Genomic DNA, 26341 nt, shown 5'->3' on the forward strand with positions numbered 1-26341 from the left:
ACTATTAAAAAAAAATCGGTATAAGAAAATCCCTATGATCACAGAAACTAAAGGTCATTCTGGCCTTAAATGGAGCATATGGTTCTGTAATGGGTAATGGATGTGTGAGATGGGTATTAACTGTACATAATGGCTAAATATACCCTCAATTCTCTTAAAGCAAAACAAAGAATATAATAAATTATTGATACATAAAAATCAAACTGGCCATTCAATTTAGTAAATTACCAAGCCTCAGACAAGGGAAGCACTTAAACTCAGAATGAATATAAAATTATAAAAAAAATGTGGGCATAAAACATTACCAGGAATGTTAGAGTAGAAATAATTTATATTCTAAGCATTTATATAGAACTTTTAATCTTCAGATAACTTTACAAACAATTAATCTAATAACTAATTTAATAAATGCAATGCAGGTAAATGTTTAAAAGTCAGCTAAATAAAATACCTGCGATAACTGCAACCACTGCAAAGATGAACAGATATACTCGTGTTTGAAAGAATAATCCTAGGCAGTTTATGCTCCAAAATCAGATTTAGTTTAAAAATACTTTCACAAAACCTGCTATTAATAGGATGGAAATAGTTTGTTTTTAAATGAAAACTGTTTTCAGTATGGATTTAAACATTTCTCTACGGTGTCTGAAATTCAAATATTACAGCATTTTGCTAATGTTTGAAACCCAGACAGTAATGTATATATAATGTATGTACATATAATGTATGTAAATGTGTTTACTCGATTAGGGCATAGGACACCCAATATAATATACATTTTGAAGTGAGTTTTGAAACAACACAGCAACCATTTCCTTCAAATTAATGATTATCAATTAGTAAAAATATTTTGCTGTATCTTTACCTGCACGGGAGAGGCATTGGAATATCCTCCCATGGTTATTGGAACAGAGAATTGCTCCATGAAGACAGGCAGTGTTCCCAATTTCCCTGGGAATACAAAGTCAAAGAGGGACCAGAGCTCCTTTAGGTTATTCTGCATAGGGGAGCCAGACAAGATGATTCGATGGGGAGTGCGGAACTATTAATATAAAACAAAACAACTTAGTAGTAAGACATTTTCATGAGTTGGCTTGTAATACAGATTCCTACCGCAGAGACTATCCAATTTCACATCAATGAGTTGTCACATTTTAAAATATATAGCATATTTTCTCTGAAATAAATATAAGCTTCTTGTGAAATGCTGTCTACAAAAATGATAGCTCAAACAGGACTTAGCATTAATACGCCACAAAATAAAATGAATGTAACAATCCGTTTTGGATATATACGATTCAAACCCACATTTAACACTAATTTACAGCAAATTCTAATAAACTTTGAATTTATCCTATTATGATAACACTATTGATTTTTAGTGACTGTTGTAAACAATTTTAAAAATGCCAAATAAATTAAGTATCCAAGCAAGATTTTAAAAGACAGTGTCATGACATATGCCTTTATTCTTTGCTCAGATTTAAATCTATGACTTTATGATTCAGCAATCCATGGTTACTATCAGATTCTGAGCTTATTTTTTCAAATATTTTTTTTTATTATTATTATTATTTTTACAAATGAAGATATTTGGTTTGTTTTCTGGTACAGTACCTGTTTGCACGCAAGTGTTACTGCGGCATTTGGATTCCGGATTTTATGACCCTCGTCTAAAATCACATAATGCCAGTCATAGCTGTTGATATTATCCTGCATCAATCGAATGTATGAATAGGAGGTGACTAGAATACCATGGCATGCTACCATCTCACGAATTAGTTTCACCTGTAAACAGAATGATTTGTTGTCATTAATTCAGCATTAAGATGTCAAATTAAGACCAGCTGAACTGTGTGTGTGTGATCCTGGTTGTGTTAAAAAGCAGCTGAAATAACTAAGTATTCTTTGTAAATAAAATAACTATGCCAAGACCAGTACTACCTCATCACAAAAGAGCTAACAAATACATATGAAGGAAAAAATTCTGTTTAGATACAATGGTGCAAATCCTAAGTAATTCCAATGATAAGGAAAGTGGTAAGTCGGGACGAGAAGGATTGGGACACCCTACTATCCTATCTTGTGTTTGCAATCCGGGAGGTACCTCAGGCCTCAACTGGGTTTTCCCCCTTTGAGTTATTATACGGACGCCAGCCCCGTGGCACACTAAATATCGCAAAAGAAATCTGGGACAAGAAACCCATTGAGGGGAGAAATATAATTGACCATGCGTTGCAAATGCGAGAACGGATAGCCCGGTCACCCCTATTGTATGGGAACATTTGGAAAAGGCGCAGGAGGCCCAGGGAACCCATTACAATCGCCAGAAAAAAGTCCGACAGCTCCAACCGGGGGACTGGGTGATGGTGTTGGTACCCACGGCAGAAAGCAAGCTTTTGACTCAATGGCAGGGGCCCTATGAGGTGGTTGAACCCATGGGGGAAGTAACGTACAAAGTGTGGCAGACAGTATGCCGGAAACAAGAACAAATTTATCACACTAACCTCTGAAAGCCTTGGCACCAACGAGAAGCGTGTGTAGTGGCCCAAGAGACCCTGGATCCAGGGAAATAACATGCAGGAGCAGATCAGGATATCCACTGATCTGACACGAAACCAGAAGAAGAAGGTAACTGAAAAGATCAACTGATACCAGGACGTGTTTTCAACCAAACCAGGTCGGAGCACCGAAACATATCACCACATCATCACAGACCCTGGGGCAAAGGTAACTTTAAGGCCCTATCGGGTCCCAATGGCAAAAAGGGACGAGATCAAGGCAGAGGTAAAAAGGATGTTGGAGCTGGGAGTCATGGAAGAGTCCCACAGTCAGTGGTCAAGCCCGATTGTGTTGGTGCCCAAACCGAATGGCACCACTAGGTTTTGTAATGACTTTCGCCGGCTGAATGAGATATCCAAATTCGATGCATACCCCATATCGATGAGTTAGTTGACTGCCTGGGCAATGCCCGATTTTTGACCACCTTTGATTTAACAAAGGGATCCTGGCAGATTCCCCTTGCCAAAGATGTGAAAGAAAAAACGGCACCCAATAATCTACCTCAGCAGGAAACTCCTCCTGAGAGAGCAGAAGTATGCCGTGGTTGAAAGAGAGTGCCTAGCTGTGAAATGGGCCATGGAAACACTACGTTATTACCTTCTGGGACGACGGTTTACCCTTGTGACCAACCATGCATCCCTCCAGTGGATGCAGCAAAATAAAGAGAAGAACGCAAGGGTGACGAGATGGTTCCTGTCCCTACAAACTTTCCAATTCACCATACAACACCAGGCTGGATGCCACCATGGCAATGCAGGTGGCTTGTCACAGGTACACTGCCTGCATCCCAAGTTGCCCAATCCCGTGGTGTTGAACGGGGTGTGTGTGTGGAGAATACGTGACGGGGTTGGGCCAGATGGTTACAGGAGAGTGATTTTTTTTTTTTTTAAATATGCAACGCTTCATGAATTTGCGTGTCATCCTTGCGCAGGGGCCATGCTAATCTTCTCTGCATCATTCCAATTTTAGTATATGTGCTCAGGAGAGTGATAAAAGGCAGATATATTAGCCCCAGGTTAAGTAGGTCCCTTTTCCTTGGGTAAGGTAACAGGGAAGGTTCTAGAACAATCAGGAACTTTCTGGAAACAATTAAGGCAGACAGGCTGATTTAGAACACCTGCAGCCAATCAAGAAGCTGCCAGAATCAATTAAGGCAGGCTAATCAGGGCACCTGGGTTTAAAAAAGCAGCTCACTTCAGTTTGTGGTGCGTGTGTGAGGAGCTGGGAGCAAGAGGCACTAGGAGCTGAGAGTGAGAAGGCGTACTGCTGGAGAACTGAGGAGTACAAGCATTATCAGACACCAGGAGGAAGGTCCTATGGTGAGGATAAAGAAGGTGTTGGGAGGAGGCCATGGGGAAGTAGCACAGGGAGTTGTAGCTGTCACAGCTGTTCCAGGAGGCACTCTAGACAGCTGCATTCCACAGGGCCCTGGGCTGGAACCTGGAGTCAAGGGCGGGCCCAGGTTCCCCTCAAACCTCCCAACTCCCGATCAGACACAGGAGGAGTTGACCTAGACTGTGGGTTCACGAAAACAGCGAAACTGAGGGCTGCCGTGAATCTCCGAGGCGAGCAAATCTGCCAGTAAGCACAAGACCAACTAAGGTAGAGGAGGAACTTTGTCACACTAGTCAACGCTATTCTAAGAGCGGTGCACATTCACTGCTGACCTGGGACTTGATCCTACAATAGTCAAATCAATGCGAGGTTTCCCAACGACATTAATAGAAGCAAGTTTTGGACACCAGCACAAATACAGAAAAGAAAAAAAGATGACAGCCAGGGTGTCTTCTGATCTTTTAAATTCCCAAGGAGAAAACATGAAAATGTTTGCCAACTTGGTACACAACAAAAAAGATTATGTATGTAGCAGACTTTGAGCTTATAAACAAAGGTGTGCTTTTTAAAAATCAGAATTTTATTTCATTTTTTAAAAAACACACTGCTTTCCCCCCAATGATTCAGATGAACATCTGATAAGCCACAAATCACTTTCTGTAAAATAAATAAATAAAAAATTTATAACTGATCCCTATATAGCTGAAGACATGACATAACCCCCCCCCCCCACAACCTCTTCCAGTTCAACCTGCTTTAGATTTTCTACTCTTTGAACATTATCTACCGACATAGGTGTAACATATGCAACTGTTAAAATAAAAGTAGAAATTAGCTCCTTTATTCACATAACATGAACTCTTTTTATAATATTCTGTATTACAGAAGCAGTAGTATTCCTACGTAGATTCACACACACAACTTAACTTCACCTGATTCATTCCTAGTATTCTGTAACTGTGTGTTCTAGATGCTCAGTAATGGCCTATCGCAGAATATTGTAGAAATCTCTACCCAAACACTTAAGACAAATCATCTCGGGCGATTTCAAATTAAAAGCTTGTAAAATATGTAACCTCTCCTAGTTTTTGCAATTAATAGGGTATGTCTGCAATTAGCCTGACTTACAGAATGCTACACTGTTGTCATTAAAAGATGTTTTGTGAAAGTGCTGCTGTTATTATGGAGGCTCAGGAGACCAATCCCTCCTAGAGGGCAAACAGTGGACTGGTAGAAAAACAACAGCCATAAATCACATTGTCAGATAGCAGAGAGAACAGGAGTGAAACATAGGCACATGAAGGCCATTCACTAAACACAGCACAGCAGATTCCTAGTCAGGATTTACTGAACCTGTAATTAATTAAAATTTCCTTCAAGCTAAATCTTTAATAAACAAGGATTTGTGCTGACAAAGAAGAAAAACACAGCGAACACAATTTTAACAATGCATACTACAACATTTATTACCTATCATTTCAACGTATCTAGTGGATACTTGAGAGGGTGTATGGTGTAAGTTACAGCTCTTAACCTAATTTAAAAGGAAGAGAGTTTTCACAGATTTCAGTGTTAAATTTTTATGTATTCTGTTCTGATACTGTAGCATTTCAGAATTCATGCTACTTTATCAGCTGGTGTATTTTTAGTCTTTAGTTTGCAATCTGCTCACAATACTCTCTATTTTGCTTAAATTAAGATGTACTTAATAGCAATGTTTGCTTTACTGGGATGTCTCAGGGAACCGATTTAGACTAATGATAAGCAGCAGTCATTGCCATGCACTAACTGGGACAGCATTAGAATAAGTTTTGCTTAATGGGGACAAATTCATCCAATGCCTAAGGGTTAAGCAGTGGTTAATTAGGCTTGAAATTCTGAGTTCTGGTATTAAGAGAGACAGCGTCAAGAAACAACGACAAAATGAAAACCTTTTTAAAAAAAATCTTGCATTTTTATTCAGAAAAGTATTTTCTGCCTTCAGACTTGAAACAATGATCTTTTTTCCTAAATCAGGGTGAAATACTGATTGTCCAGGGCCCCCCAATTCAGATTGGTCTAGTGTCCACTACAGGGCAGCATTCTGACAAGCAGCAACCCGTTTTTTTGGGCCATGTCCTATTTCTGATTATGAGCACCAGAGAAACGCCTCTAAATAAACACATTCTTCCTTCCTGCTGAATATTTAAGTGTTATATTGCATGGTTTTGCTGTGATACAACCTATGTATGTGAATAAAAAAAAATCTGAACAAAACCAGACCATGAACAATCACACCAGTAAATATTGAGCCTGGTGGAAAGAAAGGTATTTCTTTTTTGAAGAGACAATTTAAGAGTGAAACTATACTGCAGTTAACCATTTCTATGGATTGTGTCTTTTTCCTTTGCAGTGCAAGGTGCCTTTGGTTTGTTTTGTTTTCTGAACAAATATTTATTTATAAATAGAGCAAAAATTGCTTATGGGTACACTGCAGAGACACATTAGCAGTACTTTGATTTCAAAGTCTGGCACTGCATGGTAAATTGTCATGTCAGAATCTGCATGCCTTTCTGTCTTGGAGGACATATAGCCATGCTCCTGTGCACTTATAACTGGGCTATTCTCCTCTTCAACTGCCTCAAACTGACTAGACATACAAAGATGACTCTGCAACTTTAACAACAGGCTGTGCTTCAACCTGTGCGTGGGTGCTCTAGTTACTCACATCTGGTCTACATTACACAATTATGCTTATGTAAAGTAGCTTATGTCGACCTAATTATGTCAACGTCTACACTACAGCCTTGCTTCTGCCGATGTAAGTGCCCTACTCCACCTCCACAAGAGGCATAGGGCTTATGTCGGTGTAGTTAGCGCAAGACAGTGTCTGTGTAGATACTTCGTTATTTACATGGGCTGATTGCTGTCTTGTCAATTTCACAGCAGTACCATGAAACTGACAAGAAAGCTAGGCAGCTAGAGCCCAGGTGCCCCCCGCTCCCAGCTGGGAGCCGAGGCGAGAAGCTCGGGCACCCTTCTACGCACCCACTCCCCATCGGGAGCTGGGGCAGTTGGACCCCGTTCCCCAGGGCCGAGAGCTGTGGGAGGCTTCCCCTCCCTACCCTGACTCCCAGGGGGGAATGGGGAAGTGAGAAGCCCTAGGCAGCTTCCCCTGGCTCCCAGCGGAGAACGGGGCACTCTGTCGGGAGCCTGGGAGGCAGCTGGGCTTCTGGCAGGGAGCTGCTAGCAGAGCTGAGATACCAGGCTCTAACAGCTCCCCACACTGCCCCTCTTAGGTTGGCGGAAGCGCTCCTGATGAGAATATGCACGACTGACCCAAGAAGGGTAGTGTGGACATGCATCACCGCAGTCATTACTGAGTGTAGTGTAGACATACCCTCAGAATTTTGTTGGGTGAGGAAGGTCTTTCCAACCCTCTTCTTTTCCCAGTGATGAAGTGCACTACTGGAAAGCTTTATGCTCCACTTTTATAATGGTGGTGGTGGTAAAGAAAAAACAAGTTAACCTCCCATAGCTTCAAAAACATATATTATCCCTGGGTGAGAGGAATACAGCAGATTTACAAGACTGATTGGTACAGTTCAAAACTTAGTCACCAGCACTAACAGCTTTTTTTTTTTTTCTTTCTGAACTTCAAATTCTCATCTTGTCATGCCACATAAAAATTCTCAACAGGAAATGTCTGTTGTGCAGTTTTTAAAGTTTGATGATTGGAGTGATCTGAATTGGACCATTTTGACTTTATAGTTTTTTTGGTCATGTAGTAAGAATCTTTGTGCTGCAAGACCTCTTGTTTGTACATTTTAGTGATTTGCTTAGTTAACTGAACTTGCTCTTGCATTGTTTGTTAAGTCTTGCACATGACTTGGCTCATTTTGCCCCCAAAGTTCCATGCGAGAATGTTCATTGACATTAGGATTTAGCTCATATATTGATATCTTTAAAAAGGAGAACAAAGAAAAAACTTAGGAAATTATAGCGCCATCAGCCTAATTTCAGTACCTGGAAAGATATTGGAACAAATTATTAAACAAGTCTGAAAGCATCTAGAGGATAATAGGGTCATAAGGAGTACCCAGCTGGAGGGTTACTGGCCTAGTGCATAGGGGGAAGAGCAGTAAATGTGATATATCTTGACTTTAGTAAGGCTTTTGATACAGTTCCACATGATTTGCAGTCTAGATGAAAACTATAAGGTGGGTGCATAATTAGTTGAAAGACTATACTCAGAATAGTTATCAATGGGCTTGCTGTGAACATGGGAGGGCGTACCCAGTGGGGCCCCACAGGGGATCAGTCCTAGGTCTGGTAATAGTCAAGATTTGCATTAATGACTTGGATAATGGAGTGCAGAGTCTGCTTATAAAATCTGCAGATGACACCAAGCTGAGAGGTGTTGCAAGCACTTTGGAGGACAGGATTAGAATTCAGGATGACCTTGACAAATTCGAGAACTGGTCTGAATTCAACAAGATGAAATTCAATAAAGACTAGTGTAAAGTATTTCACTTAGGAAGGAAAAATCAAATATAACTACAAAATGGGGAACAGCTGGCTAGGTGGCAGTACTGCTGAAAAGGATCTGGTTTATAATGGATCATAAATTGAACAGGAGTCAACAATGTGATGCAGCTGCAAAAAAGGCTAATATCATTCTGGGCGGTATTAACCGGAGTCCAATGTTTAAGACACAGAAGGTAACTCTCCTACTCTACTCAGCGCTACTGAAGCTTCAGCTAAAGTACTGTGTCTAATTCTGGGTGCAATGCTTTAGAAAAGATGTGGATACACTGGAAAGAGTCCAGAGGAGAGCAACAAAAATGATAAAAAGTTTAGAAAACCTGACCTATGAGGAAATGTTGAAGAAACTGGGCTTGTTTAGCCTTTGAGAAAAAAAGACTGAGAAGAGACCTGATAACAGTCTCCAAATATGTTAAGGGCTGTTATAAAGAGGATGGTGATCAATTGCTCTCAGTGTCCTCTAAAGGAAAGACAAAAAGTAACAGGCTTAAATCTGCAGCAAGGAAGATTTAGATTAGATATTGGGAAAAACTCTCTAACAGCAAGGGTAGTTAAACACTGGAAAAGGCTTCCAAAGGAGGTTTTGGAATCCCCCATCATCGGAGGTTTTTAAGAATAGGCTGGACAAACATCTTTCAGGGACGGTCTAGGTTTACGTGGTTCTGCCTCAGCGCAGGGGGCTGGACTTGATGACCTCTTGAGGGCCCTTCTAGCTCTTCATTTCTATGGTTCTACAGGGCTGTAAAGTATCATAAGAGCCTGAGCTGACAAGAGACAGAGTTAATGAGACCAGTATTTTATGTTATTCTCTCCTATACAAAGGCCTTATTGTACACCATAAGTGGAACATTATTTATGACATGCAATACGGGGCTTATTTCTTCAGACTTTTTCATCCTGAAAAATTTCAAAGCACTCTACACATCCAGGAATCACTTCACTGATCATTGAAATGAAGCTCTTTCTAGGATGAGATACCATAGCACACAACATTCCATAGCAGGCTAGGGCAGGAATACTATATCTAGTTCAAACTGCAGGTTGAATTCAGCAAGGAGGATGTAACTATCCAAATTTGACTTTTACTTGGACTCCAGGGTTATCACCCTTTATCGTCACAAAATGACCATGGTATCGTCAATGATTGTAAATGGGAAGACCTCAGTTTTATATTTCAGCCAAATGGTCTCAGAGTTTCTGCTGGGGCTGGAGCAGAGTTAAGGTGGCGTGGGTGACCGTAACTGTACATCACGTTGCTTTCAAGTGTTTAGCTTTTCTGAATGTTAACAGTGACGGATGATTTCTTTTCTTTTCAGCAAAAGAACAGAGTTCTTTTGATTAAAAAACAATTTAATTCTCAACTTTCTTGCAAGGCAAAGTCACTGATATATATTTTGAAATCTTAAATCCAGTTTAGTTTCTTTTTCCCCTGAAAATTGAAAGTGGCTGGTAATGTTGCTGAAAGCCCATTTAGGCTCATGGTAACTAAAAGTAAGGAAAAGTGGTCCTGATAATCCAAAACCACTTTAGGATTGTGCCATTAATAGCAATTTGAAAAGCACCTCAATAGTGCAAAAGGTAATGCACCTCAGGCATGGACCAATAATCTATTAATGCACACCATAATGTGGCTTATAGCTGTCATGCAGCACAATCATAGTTCTGGTGAGAAAGACAAGCAAATTTGGTTAGGCACCAGGAGAGATGCCTAACCATTCTGCCGACTTCGAGGCGGGTAATTGGCACTACAGAAAGGTTTCAGTCATTTTATATCCAGTCTCCATTAGACAATCTCCCTATAGGTTTATGCAATTCAGAACCTTTGACATTTTTATACCTAAGAAAGCAATAAGACCAGAAGACGGAGAGTAGTTAAAAGCAGCACATGGAGCACCGCCTGGCACAGAAGTCACATGAGAGTAATACTGAGGTTCAGCAATTATGACAGAGATGTTGAGAATAAAACTAAGGGACAAGTATATTTAAAAAAAACTCAGGTCACAGAAAGTCTGCTATTTTCTTGAGTAAAACAGGAAACAGTTTGACATTTCACAATTCTCAGAGACTGGAGAGCTTCGACATCTACTCATTGGAACTGGTGGCTCCAGTGTCACTAGACTAAATAAACCTTAACGCATTGCCCAGTACTAGTTCACAGGAAAACAGTCATGGTTACATTTCTATAATGTGCAAAGTGCAACTTGGGGGGAAGGAGGGGGCAGGGGGAATCATAGCTTCAGAGGCACAGTATACCTAGATGTAAAGTGAATACAATTTTTGGGAGGGTTAATGTTTGTAAAACGCTTGGAGATCCCAGGATGCCAGGTAGTACAAGAATAATAGTACGGTGGACCTAGGTATTTTCTCAACTTCTAGTTAAAGAATTCAAGGTTCATTTGAAGATTTATAAAACTCTTGTCCTGTTGCCTCTTCAGTATACTATGCAGTTACTACCATGTCCAAAGGGCCAAGTCAATTCCTACTCAATTTTTTTTTGCCATATAGCTAAATTTTATTCATCAACTGTAGGAGCTGAATACTCTTGGCTTCTTGGGAGTCATTTGCCCCTCTCATGCATCCCAGAGCTCCTCTTACAAGACTACTGTTGTGAATGTTCTTCTGGCCAACGGCAGCTGTCTGCAGCCTCCCCTGGAACTTGTTAACACTTTTCCTGTAACCTCTGGTTAATTCAGAGGAGCCATGAATCACTCTGCAGGCCTAGCCACCGCTTCCCGCAGCTCCCATTGGCCGTGAACGGTGAACCATAGCCACTGGGAACTGCGGGCAGCTGTGCAAAAGTAAGCAAATGGTCTGGCAACCCACCAGTGGATTACCCTGACGAGCTGTGTGCGGCCCATGACCTGCAGGTTGCCCACCACTGCTCCCTCCCAATCAGGGGCAGAGTATGCTACCACTGCAGGGCTCCCAGATCCTGTTTGCCTGAAAAGCAAAAGTATCAAGCTCAAAACTCATGTGTCACATGGTAACACATTATGATATACTGCTATATTAATAAGCCAGTCCTAGAACTGTCAATTAAGAACCAAACACATCTAGGTTGTACTGAGAGAACAGGTGGATTCTGATTTTACTTTTTATCACATTAATTTCATCTTGAGAGAAAAGCAGTTTTGCTTACTTAATCACAATTTTCATATTTATTTATTGAACTCAGTATTGGCAGCACAAAGGGGCAGCACGATCCCTGAATCAAAATACTATACAATCTGAAAAGATGAACAGCAAACTACATGTAGGTCACAGGTTTCAGAGTAATAGCCGTGTTAGTCTGTATTCGCAAAAAGAAAAGGAGTACTTGTGGCACCTTAGAGACTAACCAATTTATTTAAGCATAAGCTTTCGTGAGCTACAGCTCACTTCATCAGATGCATACTGTGGAAAGTGTAGAAGATCCGAAAGCTTATGCTCAAATAAATTGGTTAGTCTCTAAGGTGCCACAAGTACTCCTTTTCTTTTTATGTAGGTCACAGGTGATCAGGAGATGGAATCACCGCATTACTGTTGTGTAAACCTTCTGTAGGTGGCAGATCAGCACTGATAGACTTCAAAGAGTAAGTGTGTATTGAGGAGGAATTTGAAATAGGAAAGAACAAGTCTAATGAACTGTTTATTTTACAGAGTCAGATTTCATGATGTTGTAAATTGTATTTGTTTTGATGAAATGGTAACAGTAACAGACTCCTTCACTCCAAGACCAATGAAGGCTAACAGATTTTACGAAGGGTTTCAGAGTAGCAGCCGTGTTAGTCTGTATTCGCAAAAAGAAAAGGAGTACTTGTGGCATCTTAGAGACTAACCAATTTATTTGAGCATAAGCTTTCGTGAGCTACAGCTCACTTCATTGGATTTTACGAAGGGATTTAATTTAATCAGACACACAAACTGATCCTTTTTTGGCTATGGAGTAAGTAGGAAAAATTATGGCATATAGCCATGAGAAATGTATATGAGTTTTAGACCATGCGGATTTTCCTTGGCACCCTGGAGTAAGACATTCTCTTTCAGGGCTCCAAGGTGTTGAGTGCCATTATTGTTTTTGATGTGCAGAGCCCACAGCCTATCCTGCTGATCATTATTGTGTTTACTTGTAATTCCCCCCACCCCAGTCTGTCTGTATCCATCTGTTGTTTCTTGTCTTATACTTAAGACTGTAAGTTGCTTGAAGCAGGGAGCACCTTTTTGTTTTCTGTTTGTATAGCACCTACCACAATGGGGTGCTGGTCCATAAGTAAGGTTCCAGGTGCTATGCTAACACAAATAATATTTGAAGAGACATTAGCAGAGGATATTTGATTATTCAGATGGTGGGACGGAGCGGGGAGCCCTGAAGTCTTCAGTGTACCTCTCCCCCTGCTTGTGAAAATTCTGTGTAAGTTAGACAGGTTCATTAATTAACAAAAACAGTAAAATAAGTATGTATGATTTAATTTAGAAAAACATGCAAGATATTATTGTGGTCAGTAGACTTTTAGGGCTTGAATGAAGACACACCAAGTTAATTAAGCAACAGGAAGCTATTAGCACATTTCTCAGTGTGCTGTTCATTTTTTTCTGTGTACTGTAACTATATCGATTATTTCATAATATACTTAATCAAATGCAATTAAGAGCCATACCGTTGTAATAATATTACAATTCAGTAAATATTTAAAGAGAAATTTAAAAATGGTTTACTGAATTCTGAAAACTCATTTAAGCACCTGAAACTGAAGCCTAAAACAAATCTAAATTTTCCTCTCATTTTCTTTCTGACAAGTACCAAATATTGAAACTTCATGTGAAATGGATTTAATCAGTTTGAGACATGGAATAAAACTTTATAAAATTAAAGGCTACTCCAGAAGTGAAAGAGTAGCAGAGACATTGTCTGAGAAAAAAGATACACTGTCACTGCTCCAAGGAAGTGGGACTCATTGATTTAAACTGAGATAATGACCAAATAAATAAAAATAAGTGGAAGTGTGTCTGTGTGTGTGTAGCTGGAATGAATTAAAGACTGGATCAAGGCTCTTCTGATGCAAGATAGCACGATGGAAGAATTCACCAGTACCACTAGTCTGTACATAAATAGGTTCTTAGATACACTGATCAGCTGCAGAAAAGAAGGCTAATAATTTCATACACTGTTTCCTAATTATATACAAGACAAAGGAAACAATTACACCATGGCCTTGCACAGTGGTGAGCACTTACTTGAGAGCACCTTACCTCTATGGAAATGTACAGAAAAAAGAGTTACTTAAATGATCAAGACTACACTTAACTCAGAGGGAGTTGAAGATACTCAGCACCTTTCTGGATTGAGTCTTCAGACTCAAAAATTTGAAGAGGAGGAATTTATTTGTGCTCACCATGTGGACTTGCATTACACTGCAAAAGTACCTAGAAAGGACTGCATTGATTTAGAAGAGAGCAAAAGGAAAATGTGGACTCCTGGAAATTAAACTAAGATGACAAAAGTTTAGGTTAAACTGATGCAAGGACAACTCTCTCCCTCCATCAGAGCATGAGCCGTGTTTGGAATTTTTTGCCTCTGGAGGTAGAAGAATCCAATGTGACAAGATTCAAGAAAGACGTGTTGAATATTACATGGACATCACCAACACAATAGGGTGTAAACAGGGTTAGATGACATGGTATGGGAATTTTTGCTCACATGCACATGGTTAAACTAGTCCTCAGGCATGGGGGTCAAGAAGGATTCCCTTCCCCCAAGGCACATTGGAAGGGGTCTGGGATGGTTTTTAGTATGTTGGAATATTGTCAGCTACGGCATGGCGAACAATAAATTCCATGCGAGAGCAGCAGAATAGCACTACTTACTATGGCAGCATGCATTAATGTTGAGACCAATACACACTTCTTGGTTACAATACTGTTTAGTCACCACTTTTCTTCGTTGGGTTTCCCAGAGAATCTATGCACATCACTGAGAATATTTTAAAGGATAAAACAATTAAAAAACCCTGAAAAGTCAAGCATACACACAAATCTTCAGGAATAATGGATATACAACCCTATGTACTGAGATACACACACACTTTTCAAATGTTACCTTTTTGTTGGTGTAAGAACCAGTTTCATGTAGAACTGCAACTCTAAAGGGAGGCCACCAACTATGGAATTCTTTCACCCACTGATGCATCACTGTGGCTGGACACACAATCACCGTTGGGCCCAAACCTTTAAACCTAAAATAAAACATTCAGGAAGAAAACATTAATGTGAAATAAATACGCTATATTAAATGACCCATTAAAATAACCAACAGAGACTCAATAGTTCAAGCAGAATACGCGAGCGAAGGACATTGACTGGCATTTTTTTTTACAGCATCTGATGAAAGGGGTAAAGGGTACAGCTACAACAGTTGAACAGTTAATGGATGCATTTATCAATATAAATACAGAAATAGAAAAGCTCCAAACAAAATAGTAAAAGGGCACTGTGGTAACGCAAATCAGATTTAGGATGCACAAAGTCTCTTTAAAAAAAACAAAATTATCAACTGCCAACAGCTTTGTTACTTGCATTCTGGCTAAAAACAAATGGGGGCTTACATTCTCTCAAGTATCTTATTATACATAATGTGGGTGAGGTAAGGTCTTTTATTGCACCAACTTCTGTTAGTGAAAGAGACAACCTTTCAAGCTCCAGGGAACTCTTCTTCAGGTCTGGGAAGGTAAACAGTGTCACTGCTAAATACAAGGTGGAACAGATAAGGAGTTAACACATGTTGCAAGACACCATTCAAGACGAAGTGGTCAGTCATAGGGCAAAGGAGGGTTAGAGGGTTACAGATTGGTGTAATTAGACATAAAAAATATCTCTATTGCATACATGATTTTTACTGTCTAGCAGTTATGAATTTAAGCTCCCAGGCTCGTCTTTTAAGGTGTGATACAGGTTTCCTTTCAGAAAAAGGACTGAGAGGTCAGATATGAAAGTGATCTTTTTGTGAAAAAAGTGTTTGCCCACATCATTATACACAAACATTTTGCTGGTTGGTAATACAGAATATACAGCTTTAAAACCAAAAATACCCAGCGTTCTGACTATTTTTGGGCTCTGTTTTGTATCCTTTTTATTAAAGACACACAATTAGAGCACATTTCATATTCAAGCTCTTTATAAGCAACTACTTCAACACCCTATGAGGCAATATCAAACACCATTTTTAGAAGTGGGGATACTGAGGCAGACAGGCAAAACAATCTGCTGAAATCTACAGAGGAAGTCAGTGTCAGAGCTGGGATTAAAACTTCCCTGGCTCTCAATTCTTTTGTTCACATCTAACCCCCTTCTCTCTCTCTCTCTGAGGAAGAGCATACTGTTAGGAACAAACTCCAAGAAGCTATAGTTGAATTCATAGCTATCCTGCTCTTCAGAAGGAAAATACTTTCTCTCTCTCTCTCTTTTTTTTTTTTAAATGACACACACAACAGGGTTAGTCCAGGTAGAAACACTGATAGACTATCACAGAGAAGATACAACAGCAGGAAAAATCTCAACACAAAATGATACTGTTTTACTGTTCAAATATTCTCTACCTTGAAACATCAGCATGAATAAATAAGTTATCTTTACCACAATCACATACATCTGTGTTTTCAAGTCTTGCAAAACTGTGGTGGAAAATCATGTGCATTTCAAGAGGTATTATCGTGAGAGACTAAAGACAAGTCACTAAACACCTCTAGATTACTGATAAGTGGCCAGGAAGGAAACAAACTAGAACAGCCACAAACAAAGGATAACAGCATTTCAGAGACTGGGGACATTTTATGAAGGATTCCGGTTATTTAACGTATCGGTTTCCAGAATGACAAGAGATCCTCCCCATTGTAAAGATGGGGAATGGCAGCACAGAGAGATTAAATTACTTGCCCAAGGTCACACAGGAAGTTTGTAGCAGAGTTGAGACCTGAACCCAGGCCTCCCACATCTTAATCTACTGCCCTAACCACTGGACCATCCTTCTTCAGACTGTAAACTCTTCAGGCAGGGACCATGGCTTTTTCTTTTTCTTTTTTTTTTGCTTAAATCTGAAAAGCTCCATGCCAAGTTAAACAAAGCGACAGGCTATTCAAATGTTTACTCATAAACAGCAGAACAACACAGGCTCCTCATTATAAACAACCAGTCTCAACTAGTTTAGAATAATCCCTAATTAGTATAATTCTCTGACATTTCTATCACTCTCGTAATCCCTGTCGGATACTGCTAATCCTTTGTCCCCTGTACACTTGTACTTCAGCAGTTTCTTTAAAACCACATGGGGTAAGCGTTTAGCCAGCCAGCGTGGACAGGCCCAAATAGCATGTTTGACAACTGAAACAGACAGCTCGACTTGAGCAGCTGAAGTAGTATTTAAAATGGATTCAGAAAACAAGGTACAGCACTTGGGTAGCATTGGCATAAATCCTCTCTGCCAGTGCTACACACTCAAAACTCCAAACCAAAAATCTCCCCAGCAGTGTAAAGTTTGCCACTTTTGGTTTGCAGGGGGTTTGATCAGTTTTGTAATCTGTTCCACTTCACAGGTGTTTGTGACCCACCCACCCTTCCCTGGAAGTTCATTTCAAAGTAACACACTGGTGGAAAAGCTTCTGATCAAAAACATGTAAAACAATGAGTTGAAACTGTGAACCCCTCCCTAGAACTCAGGGGGTTCATTTAAAAAAAAAAAAAAAAAAAAAATCAGTTCAGGTTTGTTCACTGGGTTCACAAACCTGGGCAAAGTTTGGAGGTCTGATATAACCCAAACCCAAGCAAGTTTCACCCAATTTCAAGAGCGTTTAAACACAAAAAGAGCTAAAACTATGGAAACAAACTGAATCAGAACTCACAAAGAGCTTCCAATGAAGAGAGAGGGAGAGAAGCGCAACCTGGCTCGTTCTTTGGCTCTCAAAAGGCCAACATCAAGAGATACGATGTTTTTGTGGGCACTTTCATTCACAATTGATTTAGTTCTTGGGTTAACATACCACACATTCATAGATATTAAGGTCAGAAGGGACCATTATGATCATCTAGTTCGACCTCCTGCACAACGCAGGCCACAGAATCTCACCCACCCACTCCTGCGAAAAACCTCTCACCTATGTCTGAGCTATTGAAGTCCTCAAATCGTGGTTTAAAGACTTCAAGGAGCAGAGAATCCTCCAGCAAGTGACCCGTGCCCCATGCTACAGAGGAAGGCGAAAAACCTCCAGGGCCTTTTCCAATCTGCCCTGGAGGAAAATTCCTTCCCAACACCAAATATGGCGATCAGCTAAACCCTGAGCATATGGGCAAGATTCACTAGCCAGATACCCAGGAAAGAATTTTCTGTAGTAACTCAGATCCCACCCCATCTAGCATCCCAACACAGGCCATTGGACCTATTTACTGTGAATAGTTAAAGATCAATTAAGTGCCAAAAGCATGTTATCCCATCATACCATCTCCTCCATAAACTTCTTTTATTGAAGCCTTTTCCCCATAATACGATATTAATGAGAGATCTGAGCAATAATCCAATATACCATACTCTTTCATTATGGATCACAGGATATGAATATTGATGGTTAACTGATTTGAGTCTGCTGCTTATTATTAGCACTGGCTGCAGCACTCAACGGATTCCTACTGAAGACAGGCAGGTTTTCATGTCTAGCCCCAAATTTCAGGGCTGGCTTTTTGTTTCCCTAGGCTCAATGTGGCATTTTGTAAACTTCTAACAGAAATTAGACTGCTCATCAATGATCTAATGAAATCCTACCATCTTCTGATTTGTTCAACTGCAACATAAAAAGCGAGACTTGTAATACAAGCCAAAGTAGTTATCAGATACCTAGTTAATATAAAACTACTGAAAATCTTCAGTGCTGTTAGGACACTACAGACAGTATTGAGAAGGAACTTTGCCTTTAAATATTCATATTCAGTGGATTATCACTCTCAAAATTACCACAGCAGCTAGTTTCTCATGCTTGGTTTCAATTGAGATGAATTGTTTCGGAGGTTTAGAGAAAATCCATTCTAGCTACCTGAGGAGGTCAGAGAGAAAAAAAGGAAAAATATTGACCTGTAAATCTCAGAGGGTTTTAATTATAATAGATTTGTAACTCTTGAATCCACCTCCCAGTGAATTACCAGACTTGCAAAGTTACTCATTTTCTTCAGAGTGGTAGCCATGTTAGTCTGTATCACCAAAACCAACAAGGAGTCCTTGTGGCACCTTAGAGTCAAAAAAATTTATTTGGGCATAAGCCCACGAAAACTTATGCCCAAATAAATTTGTTAATCTCTAAGGTGCTACAAGGACTCCTCGTTGTTTACACTTTCTTCACTGGCAGGCAGTGGGTGCTCCAGCTGAAAGGGTACAGCAGGCCCTCCTGCCTCTAAGGTTGTCTAGACTTTGAGCTGGAGGTGTAATTCCCATGTCAAGGGAATACAATAGTGTAACCATGGCACTGTAAACCGCTATGCTTCTTGAGTAAATACCTGTCTAACACATACTTGGATGGCCAACCCCTCCTGACACCAGAGCTACACTCTATTTTTAACACACTAGCTCAATCAAAACTAGTGAGAATATGTATTCTCGAGCTGGGAATTACATCTCCTCAAACTGTAGACACAGCCTCAGAGAGAAAGTGAAATGCATCAAAATGATATTCAAGACCCATGTGATTAATATAATTATGCCTTAGCAGGCCTGCCGAGGAAAAGCAACAAAAAATGCAGCCAGCCAACTAGCTGACCATTTGGACATGCTTCTCTTGGAGACAGTTTGACTTAATGCATCTGACTGAAGTGAGAGAAAAATCTGGAGGATGTTCTAAGGACCTCAGTACACTCCAGATGAAGGACAAGGGTCCTTTTAACAAAGCGTTTGTGAAGTTTTGCCAAAATCTGCACAGAAAACAGAGCAGGAATGTATCTACCTGCAGCAAATGAAACAGCAGCCAAATATACTCTGATGGATAGGATCTGTAACCAAGAGTGAGAAGGGCAAAGAAGGTTGGTAAGCAGTTGTTTGGGAGATAAATAAAATGATCCACAACTAGGTCTTTTCACTGCAGTTCACAAACCTTTTCCAGTTGAAATTATATGTCAAAAGATGCCTTCTGGGAAGCTAGAATCACTTGGACACCTGCTCAGAAACAGCAACCTCTTCAATGTCTACCCTATCAGGAGCCATGCTTATAATATTCCAGGGTATTATGCAGAGAAGGAACATGTTTGTCTGCTCATGCATGCCGAGATCCTCATTTTGATGCGATCAGCAACTGCCAAGTAAGAACTAATTCTGTGTCAGTCAATCACTACTAGGCCAGAAGAAGTAGGGAGGCAGAGGGACGGTATGGCTTATGCGACGGTCCAAGTACACAAAGGAAGACATTTATGGCCACTATGGTATGAGTCTCTGAGTCTGATTTCTTATGTAGTAAATTAGCAGATGTTCCAAAGATATCTTCCCAGCCTTTTATCCAGGACCACTCATGATGGTGTATTAGGGTAAGCTCAGTCTGTCTGCAAAATAGTTTCACCCATCCTTATCAAATAAGTGACATGCAGAAGTATCTTTTAGGGACAGTTTCCAATTCCACCCTGCAGGGCTTTCCAACAAAGGAAGTGAGACGCCCTTCTCCCCTATCGTATTCTCATCAGCGTTCAGTCAATCTGGATCAGATGCACCTCTTGAGATACTAAGGGGTAAAATCCTGGTCCCATTGATGTCAATGGCAAAACTCCCACTGATTTCAATGGGGCCAAGATTTCACTGTAGATCTTCAAAACCCCAAACATCACAAACAGCACAAAATGCTACACTCATCTCCAAGCCATTTATATGAAGTGTGGATTCCTGAAGAGACTTATGCCAGCATTGTCAACCCTTGGTGTCTATAGTTAGGCTCCTGAATCTTTACTTTGTGGAAGCTGGGGTTGCTCTGCACCTCTGAAAATGAGGCAACTTCTATTTAGGGCATAACCTAAGACACCCAATTTGGAAAATTTGGCTTCTAGTGCCCCCATTGCAATGTCCCTCTCTGTGGACTTCCCATCCCATGACTGGAATCAGATATTTGAAAGTACTTTCTACATTGTAAATGCTCTATAGATTTCCCCCAAATAGTGCATCTCAGAGGGAGCCTGTCACCTGGATATGGTGAATCTGTCTTGCTTGTTGCCATGGGGCCTCAAGGGTTTATAGAGGCGACTCATGCAGGGGCCACATTTACCAGGAACATTGGTCCAGCCATTACTGTCTTTATTGAAACCTGATCTCTCTGTCAAATCCGTCATGCCAAGTACATACTTCATACTTACAGGATAGGGGACTCTATTCTGGGCCACAGCGACTCTGAAAAAGATTTGTGGGTGATGATGGATAATCAGCTGAACATGAGCTTCCAGTGCAATGCTGTGGCCAGATGGGCTAATAAAATCCTTGGATGAATAAACAGTGGAATCCTGAGGAGTAGAGAGGGTATTTTACCTCTGTATTTGACACTGGTGTGACCACCGCTGGTATACTGTCTCCAGTTCTGGTGTCCACAATTCAAGAAGGATGCTGATAAATTGGAGAGGGTTCAGAGAAAAGCCACAAGAATGATTTAAATATTAGAAAACACACCTGATAGTGACAAACTCAAGGAGTTCTAACTATGTAGCTTAACAAAGAGAAAGTTAAGGGTTGACTTGATCATTGTCTATAAGTACCTACCATGGGGAACAAAATTTGATAATGGGCTCTTCAATTGACCAGAGAACGATATAACACCATTCAATGGCTGAAAGTTGAAGCCAGACACATTCAGACTGGAAATTAAATGCAAATTTTTAAACAGTGAGATTAATTAACCATTGGTACAATTTATCAAGTGTCATAGTGGATTCGCCATCATTAGCAATTTTAAAAATCAAGACTGGATGTTTCTCTATAGATCTGCTCTAGGAATTATTTTGGGGATGTTCTATTGCCTGTGTTACAGAGGAGGTCAGACTAGATCATCACAGTGATCCCCCCTGGCCTTGGAATCGATTACTCTAACAAGGGGGAAGGAACACTTGCTTATGTTTCCCAGATCTAACCTTCACCTTGTCCTCATTCAAAGTTCTCCTCAAAACTCATTTTTGCAAAGCCTATCAACTCCAGTTCCCACAATGAAATGAAACAGACGTAATTACCTTTTTAATAAAAGGACATCACTAACAAGTAACCCATACTGTCATGGCACCTTTTATATCTTGCTCTTCTTGAGAAAGGCAGTATCTCTCCCCGACTACTGTCACCATTCCCACACTCTCTATAGCTTCAGCCAACTAATAATGTCAACTAAGCTTCAGTGTGTACTTTGTCTTTTTATTTTCCTGTGACACACTATGCTCACTAATGACTGCAATATGAAATAAGAAGAAAGTAGGACAAGCAAGGCTGCTACTTGACTACACTCGTACTCCCCGAGTTGTTAACCCTACTGCAGCTGAACTACTATTAGCAACTGTTTAAAACATTTTGAAAAATTACTGTGGGCTACAAAGTTTAAGAAATTACTCAAGGAGAGACCGTGAGTAAGTGGCATGGCTGGGATTAGAATTTGAGGCACGGGGTTGTGTGTGTAGCAGGGTGTTTCCTGACGCCTAGTAGCATGCTTTGCTAGTAAACCCATGCAGATATTTCAGTAATTATGCTACTACGGTATTTTCAGATCTACCACTGCCGCCAACTACCAAGGCCAAAGAGAAAATTCTGGTCAGATCATCTCTACAACATCTGAAATGTGATAGCACCTTGAGCACTCCAAGTATTAGCTGAAGATATCAGTATTTCCTGCTCAGCAAAAGCAAACCGTCTTCAAAAAGAAATTGGGGCATGAACTAGACAGCACTAAAGACAATTAGGTAAACATACTTTTGTTGATATGATATTAGAAAATTGCGCCACCTGTACTGAAACAGAAGCACTCCTATCTCAAAAGAATTTAACATGTTCACTGATGTTGTCTGGAAGGGCACAGGAAAATAAACTACAGGGCTCTGCCAATTGTATAACCTGATGGCAAAGTTCCTCTCTCTGGGGCAGGTCTCTCTCAATCTCTCCTCTTGAAGCTGTTCAACTCTGAATAAAATACTTGAGTAGCCACTAGGGGGTGGGGGCAAAGAGGAAGGGAGGGGAGAGAGAGAAAAAATGACTATAGCCTGGTGGTTAGAATGCTCACCTAGTAGAACAGCTTCAATGGGAGAGACTGAGAAGATGTCTGCCCAGATTACTCTACAGCCCAGAGATTAGGGTACTCTGCTGTGAGGTAGGAGACCCAAGCTCAAATCCTTGTTCCACATGAGGCAGATGGGGAATTTGAACCAGAGTCTCCCATATCTCAAGTGAGTGCTCTAAACACTGGGCTAAAAGTTATAAAGGAAGGCACGGACACCACCATCATCATCTCCTCCCGCTTTGTGAATCTAGACTTTTTAAAAGGCCAGAAACAAAGTGGTTCAGGTCAAATGACATGCTTCGTTTAACTTAAAATTGACTTTTGATTCTCTGAAATTTACCACAATTTTTGGCTTCAGTTCTGGTTGTAGTGAATTTTTTGGAAATCCCAGTGAACCAAAAAAATCAGTTATTTTCCCACCTCAAGGCTGGGGAAGGAAGCAATGTCCTCTATACTTGTGTCCTCTTCCCAGCTAGTAAAGCTAGTTGGGGGTAAAATCGTTCTAGAAAGATGCTATATTTTGTAAGTCATTTTAACAGCATTTATGTCTGTGCTAAGTATTCATTATGCAAAGATTTAATTCAGTTTGAAAATCGCTTTTCATTACTTATTTTCTACTCTTCGTAAATCTATTTAGTAATTTGAGATCCTAAGTTAGAAGGTGCTATAGAACTACAAAGTATTAGTACTATCATGCATACACTTGGTATTCCAGGATTTAGAAGAATCTTCTTCTGGTAATCTGTCTCATCCACAGATAAGAATAAATTCCTTCTTTAGGTACTACTCAGCAATACATGGAAGGAGTAATAAGGGGTGTGATATGGAAGTCTGGTCAACCTAAAGAATGGCTTTCAGAAGAAGAAACAGATGTAGATTTATCTGTTCTGGTCTTTAAAAAGATTCTGCAAGGATGTTCCATTACCCACGAGAAGCTCTGACTTTCATCCTGAATATGCTTGTTACTTCCTGTAAAGCATTCACCTGGTGTCTTGCCAGAACAAATATTTTAATGTAAAATTTAATAAATGGAACTAAAGGTATTACATCTAATTTAAAATTCCATATTGTGTAAACTATTGATATTAACGTAATTGAGTTTGTAAACAATCCATTTGTGTAAGCTAACCTTAGACATTGTATTGACCCAAAATATCTAGTGTGGCTCATCTGCAACATGAAGCATCAATGCCTGGAATTCATTAAAAGTGTTACATGTTTAATTTTTCCTGCCCTACAGCTCCATTGTCTCGTAAAAAATTTCCTTTGATGTCCCCCACTAAAAGAATTAAAGGAATAATGTAATTGAAATGTCATTAATAATTCACAGGACCCTCCTCCACCAGCAATACATCTGATGAAATATTAATTGAGCTCCACAGACTGACAGTCTGCAGAGGAGCACTTGCCTGTAATTTGAACCACGAGTCCTGATCTTGCTGTAGCTCAGACCTGCCAAGAAGGCAATTATCTGGATGGTCTTGCCCAATCCCATCTCATCTCCCAGAATTCCTCCTGCCTGCTGGCAGTGCAATTCCCAGAGCCACCTAACACCTGTCTGCTGGTACCTACAACAACAAGGAAAAAACATGGCAAATGTTTGATAATACAGATCATAACAGAAAGTACTCATGAAATAATCATTTGGCAAGGTTCTAATACTAGTTACAGTAACATGCTGCATGTGTGTTTTACATAAGTGCTGTATTTACAAGGTCATGCATTTTTGATGCACTTAGACATTATATGTGACAAATTCATTCTTTATGCAATGCTAAAGCATTTCTAATTAAACTGATAGACATGGTAATTACAGGGTATTTTATTTCATGTATTTTAAAAAAATACTCTTAGAAGTAACTTGGGAAGCTGCTCTAACATCCACATTTTTATTATCCTTTCAGAAAGGGGAACTTTAACAGGTAGGGGTCTAGTAAGATACACCATTTAGACTTAATTGGAAGGTTAGGTTTGTAATTGGTGATGCATGGGATTTATGCTTCACTACAAGAGGGGTTAGGTTTGTTAAAGCTTGTTTACTTTATATACAACCAGAAATTCATTTAACAGAATTCAGTCTCTTTAAATAAGGAAAAAGCTGACAGATGTCAAAAATATTTTGGAAGGCAAAGAAACAAAGATCTGTCTCAGAGAGTAGGGTGTAGCAATATGTTACTAGAGGATACCAGTGCACTTACAATTCAAAGTGAAAGACTGGAAACAGAATGAACAGTCATGTAGAATACACCCCAATCTAAACACAGATTAACAAAAGAATGTAAAATGAAAAATCAAGAAGGTCGGATTTGGGAGGCCAGATCGAGACTGATTTTAGGACATGCTTTTTTATAATAATATGTAATAGTGCAAGCAGGAATTATACTAATTAAAACAGATGCAATTTAAACTGAAAGGACAAGGTGAAAAAAAATGAAGCAAGATAGACTTAAAAATGTAAGTCATTTAAAGGGAAATACCAAGGTGGTTGAAGCATTTGTGTATCTCCAACATGCATATTGAGTGGAGCAGAGGTTGAGTATAGAGGTGTAGCTACTGACAGAATGGGGACAGTTCATACAGTGTACTCTCTTACACTTTCTTTTGTAATTCGGTTTTCCTTCCTTGAGTGAAGAATATTTAGGAACACTCTGGCCTACTAACACTCATGTCTACAAACTCCTTATAAACGACTACTATGGTTTTACTGATCATTACACACATTTGGGATGTTTCAGAGTAACAGCCGTGTTAGTCTGTATTCGCAAAAAGAAAAGGAGTCCTTGTGGCACCTTAGAGACTAACCAATTTATTTGAGCATGAGCTTTCGTGAGCTGTAGCTCACGAAAGCTCATGCTCAAATAAATTGGTTAGTCTCTAAGGTGCCACAAGGACTCCTTTTCTTTTTACATTTGGGATGTGTTTCTTAACTTAGGTATTTAGATGGAAAGCTAAATGAGATAAGAATGAAAAAAAGGATTTGAGAAGATCAAAGAATCATCTAACACCACAAATGTTATCACTTGAGGGATCACATTATAGCATGATGATGCCCCAAATGTATTACAAAAGGATCCCCCTAAACATAACATTTGTAGCGTAAATGGACCCAACATTTTTCAGGAAGGAAAAAGCTAAAAATGAAGAAAGAAAGGTTTGCAGAATTACAGTATTACTAGTTATAACTGGAGTTAGGGACCTCCCCAAAAGCAATAGCAGAGGTATTATGGTCTGACATCTTAATGAGATAACGACAGCCATTTAAGAGTATTGAAATGCAAACACTACCAAGGAATGTTGATTCAAAGAATCAAATACCTTTGCCCCTTTCACTGATTTTAGATCAGAAGTAGTTCTTAACAGCAGTTTTCAATTAAGACCAATTAGCATAACAGTTGTTTCCCAAGCATACCTGGAATGTTACTCATCATTAAGGAGGTAAACTATTAATCTGCATGAAGAAAAGGAGTACTTGTGGCACCTTAGAGACTAACAAATTTATTTGAGCATAAGCTTTCGTGAGCTACAGCTCACTTCATCGGATGCATTCAGTGGAAAATACAGTGGGGAGATTTATATACATAGAGAACATGAAACAATGGGTGTTACCATACACAGTGTAACGAGAGTGATCACTTAAGGTGAGCTATTATCAGCCCGAGAGCCGGAGAGCTGGGGGGAAAAAACCTTTTGTA

The 26341-nt window shown here is 39.8% G+C and overlaps 1 protein-coding gene and 1 non-coding gene across 4 annotated transcripts in view; both read right to left on the reverse strand.

Moving 5' to 3' along the window:
- ERCC6 (ERCC excision repair 6, chromatin remodeling factor) overlaps nt 1-26341 on the reverse strand; it is an 82376-nt gene that overhangs the window by 22377 nt on the left and 33658 nt on the right. For 2 of the 3 annotated variants that reach the window (XM_077821745.1, XM_077821747.1), the window contains exons 6-9: nt 24059-24217; nt 14498-14633; nt 1618-1788; nt 866-1042 (exon numbers count right to left, since the gene is read on the reverse strand). In XM_077821745.1, coding sequence (XP_077677871.1) covers nt 866-1042; nt 1618-1788; nt 14498-14633; nt 24059-24217 — 643 coding nt within the window. The remainder of the gene's footprint in view (nt 1-865; nt 1043-1617; nt 1789-14497; nt 14634-24058; nt 24218-26341) is intronic. The other variant, XM_077821746.1, reaches the window with a different exon arrangement.
- LOC144268499 (U6 spliceosomal RNA) lies at nt 3449-3552 on the reverse strand. The gene has a single exon (XR_013346758.1). It is a non-coding gene; the product is annotated as a U6 spliceosomal RNA (small nuclear RNA).

Source organism: Eretmochelys imbricata, chromosome 7, assembly GCF_965152235.1.
Source record: "Eretmochelys imbricata isolate rEreImb1 chromosome 7, rEreImb1.hap1, whole genome shotgun sequence".
Taxonomy (NCBI): Eukaryota; Metazoa; Chordata; order Testudines; family Cheloniidae; genus Eretmochelys; species Eretmochelys imbricata.